The sequence below is a fragment of the Fulmarus glacialis genome, unplaced genomic scaffold (assembly GCF_000690835.1).
Source record: "Fulmarus glacialis isolate BGI_N327 unplaced genomic scaffold, ASM69083v1 scaffold13514, whole genome shotgun sequence".
NCBI lineage: Eukaryota > Metazoa > Chordata > Aves > Procellariiformes > Procellariidae > Fulmarus > Fulmarus glacialis.
The window spans coordinates 1-9,204 of record NW_009208759.1 but is presented as its reverse complement, the minus strand read 5'-3'; the positions used below and the strand labels follow the sequence as shown (position 1 = coordinate 9,204).

The window sequence follows — 9,204 nt, the reverse complement described above, 5'->3', positions numbered from 1 at the left end:
GGGGGAGGGGCAGCAGGCTGCTCTCCTTCTGAACTGTCCTGGGTCACCCTGCTTGAATCCAAAACTCTTGATGGGAATCACAGTCAAAACCCCTTTGCCAGCCGAGGTCAGACAGACAGGGGTGTGCCTTTAGGGCCCTTAGGGACCACCCCGTGGCCGCAGCTGGCAGAGTCAGGGCAGGGAAAACATCAGCTGGCAGAAGGGCACAAGCCAGGACTGGCTCTGAGAAGGTGAGGAGGGGACTGCGTGGATGGGAGGAACAATTTAATGAAGTATGTGAGTACCTGAGCATGGCAGGAGAGCATTTTGGAAGGACGGCAGGAGGCCAGCTCTTTGGGTCTGTGCTTTGGGTTCGTCTAAGCACCAGTGCTCAAAATCTTCAGGTTAAAGTGCTTGGTTTTACCTCTGATTTCCAAAATGGGGTTAACACATGAACACAGGGACAGATCTTAGTGCCTGTCAGTTGTCTTCAAATCCAGGAAGCCCCAGGCGACTTCTTCCTGCCCAAACTCAGCCGGCTGCATTAACAGAGTAACATTTAACTTTTCAATCTCTATATTGACAAAGCAGCATAACATAATACACTGACTTTAAGTAGGTGCAGTCCAAGCTGTATTTGCTGTCGCTGATGGTGACTTTGCTTTTCTTCTTAACAGATGGAGGCGAAAGTGGTGATGGCAAAATTGCTGCAGAGGTTTGAATTCCAGCTGGTACCAGGGCAGAGTTTTAAACTCTTGGATGCTGGAACCTTTAGGCCACTAGATGGAGTAATGTGTAAATTAAAGCCAAGGAGCCCTGCAAGAAGCTGCCAGGCGTGACTACTCAGGGAGGGGAGCATGACATGGTAGTGGTAGCGCTTCTTCTGATTTTGAAGATCTTCACATTAATCAAAGGTTAGATTTTGCAGGCCCCTTTAGAGGATTACTAGACTGATTTTTTTTCCTAGCCTTCCTCATAATTTACTGAAGAAAACCTTAGGAGAGTCTAGTGAGCATCCTTGATCTGGAAGCGTACTTGGAATTGCAAAGCCTGTTATTTTCCTGAGGGACTATTTGGTTCTGACCAGACTTGAAAAAGAACATCCTTTCACTGGAGTATCTCTGGAGCTCTGCACAAACCTACACTCAAATCCCAGCTGATGGTTTCCACCAAGTTTACTTATGACACAACATGGTCTAAGTAAGCCCTTGTTTGGGGAGTTTCCTATTTACACAGTGAAATCAGAAAACTTAGTAGAACACAAGATTTGGGCTGAACTTGGGAAGAGAAGTTTGGAGCTATTCTCTTGGTCAAAGCAATTTTCCCATCCCTGCTCTAAATGAGAAGAACGAGTGATAGGAGCAATCTGAAACAAAAATCAAAGACTGTGGCCACACTTCCCCCTGTTGCTTCTGCCTCGTTTTTCTTCAGTGTCTCCTACTTTTCTTCCAATATTACCTCGTTTTTCTTCAGTGTCTCCTACTTTTTCTTCAGAGTGGAAATTCACAATCCATGCTGTAGAAAAGGGCTCTCCTGCTGCCTCCTACCCGTCCCCACGGCCTGCGCTCATTTTCCTGAGACACTGTTCATTTGGGGGTCTTGCTGGGTTTATTTTAACTTGGATCATTTTCCACATCTGGCTCACCATGAAGCTACACGGATGCTTGGACCAGTCTAGTAGGTACAGCAGGGTTGGAAGTAAGTGCCTGGAACCAAATGCTGCTTAAAATGATATTGCCACTGAAGAAATGCATCTGCAACTTGAGCCAGAGGCAGGAGAAGGTCCTGCACCCCCTTTTTCTGCAGATGCGCCAAAATTGCTTGCTGCATGCAGGCTTGCAGTCTGGCTCTGCTAGGGAAAAAATCATCATGTGAAAATGCCACCTTCCAGAAATAAGTGGATACCTAATATGAGTTTGGGCCTCATCTATCATGAAATACAGGGAATTCAAGACACTTGGTGCTACCACCGTTATTTCTTACCTTTTTGAATTAAAAGGGCAAGAACACAGTCTGTACACAGTCACATTCCTGTGGTGGTTTCCACACCAGGAGAGTAATGTCCCAGAGCTTTCCCTGGCTCTGCTCCTGTCATGCACCATCTCATTCAGTGCAGCAGTGGGATAGCAGGCCAATAAGGATGATGCAGCTTTTGATAACATAAACAATGTTATACAATGTATTAATATGATTTATACCCAGAGGTACCAATACTTGTATTGCTAGGGAAGGTTTCGTCCATCTATTGGTAGAACAGCTCTTCAATCCCTTGTGCTGGAGATCTGCTTATATCCTCCTAGACATTAATAAAATCTCATTGGGAAAACTGAGGACTCTCCAGCTGGATGTGTGTTCCTGGGAGCTGACGTGGTCGGGAGCGGGATGCTTGATGCCAGTCGGGCTAGATGTGCTGGTGGCATAACAAAAGGCTGAATCCTGAGAATATGTCAAAGGGAGGAAAGTATCTCAGCGGTGTAGGGAGTGGTTGGGGAAGCTGTGAACAGCACACAGACAGCTCAACAGACACACTGGCAAGTTGTGCTGTGGAGATGTGAGGTGCCACCACGCCAGCTCTCCACTCTGCCCTACTAATGAATGAGCTGAGATGCATTGGTTGCACAAACACGTATTTCCTTCTGCTACCTCTGCCATGGGGACGGACACCTCCAAGGAGGGCTCAAGGGGAGTGGTAGCATGTTAAAACCCTGCAGTGAGTTTTGTCAGACCTCATCTGCCCGAGACTGGAGCTTCCTGTCTGCTCTGTGCTTACCCCCCTCAGAGGATGCTCTTTCTGCTCTCTCTGCAAGCCCAAATGCCATCCAGCTCTCCAGGGACTGCTGACACAGGCCTTTCTCCTGTTCTTGCACCCAAGAGCTCTTGCCAGACTGTCGCCTGTCAATGCTGATCGCTTTCCAGCAGATGGCAAGCTCTCCTTGTCGACGCACCCAACAAGAGCAGCGTTCCTCAGCCTTGACAGCTCCTCTTAGGAGATAAGCTGTCCTGGCTCCTCCAGGGCATCATACCGCAGGAGTAGATGATGCCCTGTGATGTTGTGTAAACACCCTGCAGTGTTCTCACGGTTTCATCCTGCATCCCCAGCCAGGAGGTGATCCCTTGTCCGCCAAAAAAAAGGAGCAGGTCCAGGAAAGCTGCTCCCTGGGGCCCTATATGCCAGCTGGGTGCCAGCACAGGCTCTGCCAAACCCTGTTGAGAAACTTCAGGCCAGAAGTGCCTAGGGAGACACAGCTGTGCCTGCCATGGGCTATAAAAAGACCTGGAGGACGCAGCTTTCTTGGACACCACAGAAAAGGACAGTTTCTCCTTATTTTGGGGAAGAGAAACACGTTATTTCACTTCTGGGGCAAGCAATCTTTATCTGCACCAAGCACTCTGCTAGGGGTCGTGGACGGTAAGGCAAAAAAGCAGAGCAAGGTGTGTCTCCCCAGTGCTCTTCCCAGCTGCTTGTAAGAAAGTATCATACTTGCAGCTAATTTTCTTCTTATCCTTTTCCTGGCTCTTGGACAAAACAAAGCAAAATCTGGAAATGGCTGGTGGAGTGATTTTTCCCTGGGTGCCATCCAGGCAGGGCCCAGCGCAGCCCTGTGTGGCGTGCCTGGAGGCTGGATGCAAAAAGGCTTCTCAGTTGACATGGAACTGCAAAGCCAGGCTGCTCAGGACGGCTCCTGCCCCTGCACCCTGTAGGTAGGAGCCTGCCCTCCAGCAGCTCCTCTTGCTTTCACCCTGCCCCAGATGTGCATGCTTGCAGAGGGACGGGAACTCTTTGGAGGCAGCCAGAAGCTCAGCTGGCAGGAGTCAAGCAGCTACTCCCAAAGGTGAGGGCACCGGTGGCAACACTCTCTCCCAAGAGTCTTTTTCAGAGGTGTCCAAGTCTTCCTCCTGTTCTGACGATGGCTGCTGCAGGTTTCCTTGATCCCCCTCCCAGACCTATAAACTCTTTGCCTTCCTCTTCTGGATTGATGCCCAGGACTTTCATGTTGTGCTTAGAGCGAGGACTTCCCCCTAGGATTTCTCCCCAGGTTTTTTATGCTAACCCAAGAGCTTGATCTTATCCCTTTTACATCAGTGTCTTAGAGAAATGCTGCTGCCTAGACCTCTTGGGACAGGAGGGAACCAGTTAGGGGACATGTACCCAGAGCAGCCTCTGTCTTTCAGAGGAAGGCAAATTCCTTCACTGCTGGCATGGGGGAAGGTGATCCTTTCTCACCCCAGCTAGCCAGGAGCACAGGAGACTCCCAGTTTGCATCTACACCTCCTGTACAGACTCACCTACATTTCCAGAGAGCAGCCCAGCTAGCACTAGTGCCAGGAGGGAAGTGGGAAAACCACCACAGTTTTGCATGAGAGGAATCTCCTCCTAGCCCTTGCAGGAAGCCAGGAGAAGCTCAGAAGCACAGGATTCAATCACAGGCATTGCAATTATAGCACAGCCTGATATTTTCTGAACAGCGGACAGCCTTCTGCTCCATCTATAGCCTCTGGGGGAATGAATGTAGATAAGAAAGTGTAGCTCCATCTATAGCCTCTGGGGGAATGAATAAGAAAGTGTAGATACTGTCCTCTATTGCTGGAGCCAGGTATGCAGAGCAGGAATTGGGATATTTTGTTCCCTTTCAGGCTCATCTATCCAGCCATGGCCAGCTCCTAATTGCTTTCTTCACCACAGCAGCTTTAGAGCACTGTGCTAGGGGTGCACATCTAATCAGCCGGTCTTCAGAAAACCTGGTGCTCCTAGGATGTGGTGGGCCTAGTGCCCACACAGGATAACTATACATGCATTTGCACTCGGTGTGGTTATACGATGAGCACTGCAACAGGAGGCCTTCCCTGGATCTAAGCAACATCTGCTATTGAGATAAGACAGTCACAAAGCAGGTGTCCACAACACGTACCCAACCTGTGTCCTCCACACAGCACTCACGTGCTGGCAAAGGCAATAAAGTCAGAAACAACTTCTGCTGCTTTACAAGAGAGGGATAGGATGGGATGGGATGGGATGGGTCCAGCAGGACTGTTGCACCTCCTCTCAATTTTCCCCCAAATTGCAACATCTTGTCTTCTCCTGGACTTACGGACAAAAGAAGCACTTTTAGAGGAGGAATAACATTTCCTCGCTGAGGCAGTGGGTCTGCTCTTCTTCATTCTTTCAGTGACATCAGGGACAAGGGAGGCACCAGTGGGGTGGGGGAACTGCCCAGAGTGGGACACTGCAATCCTGCCAGCATCTCAGTAGGATCATTTTAAGGTTTCTCCATCTTGCTGCCCATGCCAATGCTTTGGTCTGCTCTGCAGGACACTTGATGACATTATTTGTAATTAATCACTGCCTGTGTGTCTTGTGGTGAGGTTTGGAGGCTGCACCCAGGTGACACTGAAGCCGAAGGGGGGCTCTTTACTCTGTTTTACTCCCTGTGACCTCAGTTTCTTGCTGTAGACTCACAGCCCCTCAGCTGCAGGTACTGCGAGTCAGGGAGGCTCAGCAAACGGAAAATAAAATGACATAAAGAGGTCAAAGCTAGCAGGCTCAGACAACTTTCTACAATGTCTTCCCTTCTCACATAAGACCTCCGTGTGAAATGTTTGGTGGCAAGCCCTGCCCTGCTCACCATGCTCACATGTGCCTGTGCACGGGTCCACGCAAGGCAGCGAGTATTTTTCATCTGTCTCTGAATCGTTAGTGATGGGTGTTTAGCGAAATGGGAACTACTGACTGAGGTATTTCCCGTTCAAACCCTGAAGCGTCTCCTGGCCTTGTCCTGCTCCGTTATCTCAGCAGGCTCTGGGGTGGACACGGTCAAAGCTATTTGCCATCCCTGTGGTGAGCAGCTAGACTCCTCCCTAACGGTGGTTTGCTCTATGTTCAGCACTTCTTTGCTCCCTCCCAGGGCCATTGACACACATGAGCTCTGCTCTGAACTTCTCCAATGGTTTCATACCCTCAGAACCAACCGTCTTCTGATCCTCCTTCTGGTTCAGCCAGCAAAGGCACCCAGAGCTCCTGGGAGCAAGGCAGCGCTCAGGAGCAGGACCTCTACCTCTTCTCAAGGACTGGTACTGTTTCCCCCTCTCTCTTCAAAACACTTAGGTGACATCTATATTAATGAAGGAAATATGCCCCAGACCTTTCCCTGGCACTGAGGCAGGCTGACACAGAACAGCCGTGTCTATCGAGCTCTCTTATCCTTCAAAATATGGTGACCGTGTGCAGCCTGCGTATCAGGAATGGTCTCTGGCACATCTTGACTCCCAGATCATACCAGGAATTGTCAGGAGAGTGGTAGTGGCCAGGGGCTGCTCTAACAATGGGGCTACGGGGAAGATCAAGTGCCAGTGCCTAGGAACATACCTGGCACTTCAACATTTCCAGTCTGTACTAGTCTGAAGACTGTCTGTCTCTCTTCAGAGCCAGACTGTACCAGCAGGCTAGCCCTGCTAGCAGGCTGTTTAGTTCCAATACTGAACTTCTGCCTCATCCTTCCTCTTTAGCTCCATGCCCTCCTTCTCTCAGCAATGCTGCCTTCCACACATCTCCTCTCCTTCACTGTGGAAATGTCCCCACGCTGATGTCTCATGCTCCAGCTGTCCTTCTCCTCTTTGGTCCATCTATAGGATTTGCTTCCTATCTACAGTGCCCCCACACTGAGGTCCAGCTGAGGGTCTTGGACTCTTTACCCCATGCCAGCGTCCTTACTGGACTGGTGCAGGAGAAGTTGTTCCTCCAGTACAGACCCACTGTAAAAATATTAAAGAACTGCTTCCTTCTTTTCAAATGGACTTTATTTAATTAAGCCTCACTCTCGCTCCATTTCCTCAGAAGATCACAGCACTGTAAGCTACAAGCAGACCCTGGAGCATCTCCAGTGCTTGAGGCACCAGCAGTGGCCAGTAAGAGATTATGCTGGATCCACCCCGACGATCCTAGCGGGGGATACTGGCACCAAGCACCAGGCAAGAGTCCAACTCTGTGAGGTCTTTTCAGCTCTTCTGCTATGTGTTGATCCTTGTCTTACCCTCGCCTTCCATCTCTTCCCTCTTTACCTCCTCTCCCTTCTTTCATTTGCACAAACCCTCCAAGGAACTAAAGGACACACAAATGACCACGTACTCCTCTGTTACATCCTCGCTGCAGCACTTTGCTGTGTTTCCTATTCAAGGTGTCAGCTCCATCAGGCGAGGCCACCTCTTGTGCCGTTGTCTGCAAGAAGCCTTGCACAGCAGAGCCATGATTTTGGCAGGAATCCTTAAGTGCTACTATAAAGCAAATAAATAATTAATCATTATTATTTTTATGCATCTGTGAGTCTTCTCTAATAGGTCTTGATATTATTACAGTGCTGAGGACAGGCTGAAATTAGATAATACTACACTCAGCTGGCATCTATTCCCTTGGAAACGCAGGTAAAAATGCATTTAATAGCCCTCCAGTGACAATGAATATTCATTAATATGACACAGACGTATAGTTGATTTGAAAATAAGGGCAGTAATTAAAGAGCTATTAAGGTTAAAAAGCAACAAAGGAAATTCAGCTACCAAAAGAGCTGTTCTGGGATCAGCCCCTAACCCACACATGCGTGGATAAGCACAGGCTGCCGCATATCTTCTACATTACTTTACATATCATCGGGCTGCGGGGTCTGCCTTCCCTCCCAAACTCTGTCATCTGGAAATGTCGTGATGAATTCAGAGTTCATTTTTCCTGCCGTCTTCCAGTGCAGCTGTATTCCGCTGCGGTGCTGCTGTTCGTACCCGCTCATACGCTGCTCTTGTGATGTTGAACTGATGAGAAATGGAGGCGAAACTTTCTGCAGGCTTTTGGGAAGGAAGCTACTTATAATCAATCACTTACATTCATTATTTCTATTAAAATAGTCTTGGGGATCACCGGTCACGATAGCTGCCTTGCTGTAATCTCTGAAAATCTCCATCCCACAGTCGAGTTTCTCAGAGAGGTTTCACAAAGGTTCCTTTGCAGGGGTGGCTTGAGAAGGCGACCTGAGCAGTGCGTGTTCTGTTACGAGCGAGTCAGGAGAGAGGCAATGGCACTGCTGTACATGGAGGGAGGCAAGGAGGAGCAGACGTGTCCAAGGGCAGCGGCAACACTGCAGGACCAAGTGGTCGCACTGCTTGCTCACGGCCAGGACAAACCCGGTGTAATCTCACCCACCATGTCCTGCCAGTCTCCTCCCGGTGCAGGCAGAAACTGCAGAAACCCAGGAGAGCTAGGTCCCTCTGAGACAGGGCGGTGGTTTGGATATAGCAGCCACCCCGGCTAGCAGAGGAAAAGCGAGACGTGCATCCTCCAAACCCAGGTGTGCTGTCACCGGGCCGTGCATCACCCTGCTCCCTTTCTGGGGAGGGTGTCTCAGGCTAGTTATGCCACCGAAGAAATTACAGAAATTGCAGAAACTGAAGCAAATCAGGCAGAGAGGCAGAGTGTTATTTTAATTTCTAACCCAGCAGCGTAATGGTAAGTAGAAGAGTTGATCAACCCATTGGGCTGGTGTTTCAGGCCACTCAGTGAGGAGAGTCAACTGTGTACCCCCTAAATTATAAGCAGATAAACCGCATCTGCCTCTGCCCTAAGCTACCTCGACTGACTTTCGGCACAGCAGCGCCCAGCACAGACACGTGTATAAAACGGGTGACAGAGCCAAGGCAGGCACCCTGTCCCACTTCCTCATGGCCATCTCAGCAACGCTCTCCTCGCCTTCGCAGGTAGCTGTGTCTCAGAAGGCAGCCCCGAGCTGGCTGTGTGTCACCAGGCTGATCGATTTCCTCACAAATAAATGGTAAAGTTGCGTTTTCTGCCTGGATTGGCTGGTTTTGATGGAGGAGGGTTTTGGTGGTTTTTTTTCTGGAAACAATTACAGTTCCATGCTTTAGGCAGTGTTTATTGCTGTTTCAGCCTAACAGGTTTTATCCTTCTAAGAAGAGAGGCTGCCAATGTTTGCTTTTCTTAGAAACCTAACCTGAGACTTTTCAAAGGCACGGGAACGTGATGGTTCTTACTAATTTTAATCCGTTTTACATCCCTCGCCTGCATGATGCGGTAACTTTAGCAGGACTGATGAAATTCACGCCCGTGAAATCAGCGTGTTTTGCTCTGAACAGCCTCCGTGGGAAGGGTGGGGCGGGCGTCTGCGGGGATGTACCGCTCGCTCCCGGCAGCTCTCATTCCCACCCCGGGCCACTTCTCCCAGAAGC

General features: G+C 49.5%; 1 protein-coding gene across 1 annotated transcript in view; it reads left to right on the top strand.

Moving 5' to 3' along the window:
- LOC104075935 (cholesterol 24-hydroxylase) overlaps positions 1–987 on the top strand; it is a 13,124-nt gene extending 12,137 nt beyond the window's left edge. The window contains exon 15 of the mRNA XM_009576605.1: positions 657–987. Coding sequence (XP_009574900.1) covers positions 657–818 — 162 coding nt within the window. The 3' untranslated portion in view covers positions 819–987. The remainder of the gene's footprint in view (positions 1–656) is intronic.
- The last annotated feature ends 8,217 nt before the right edge of the window (positions 988–9,204 follow it).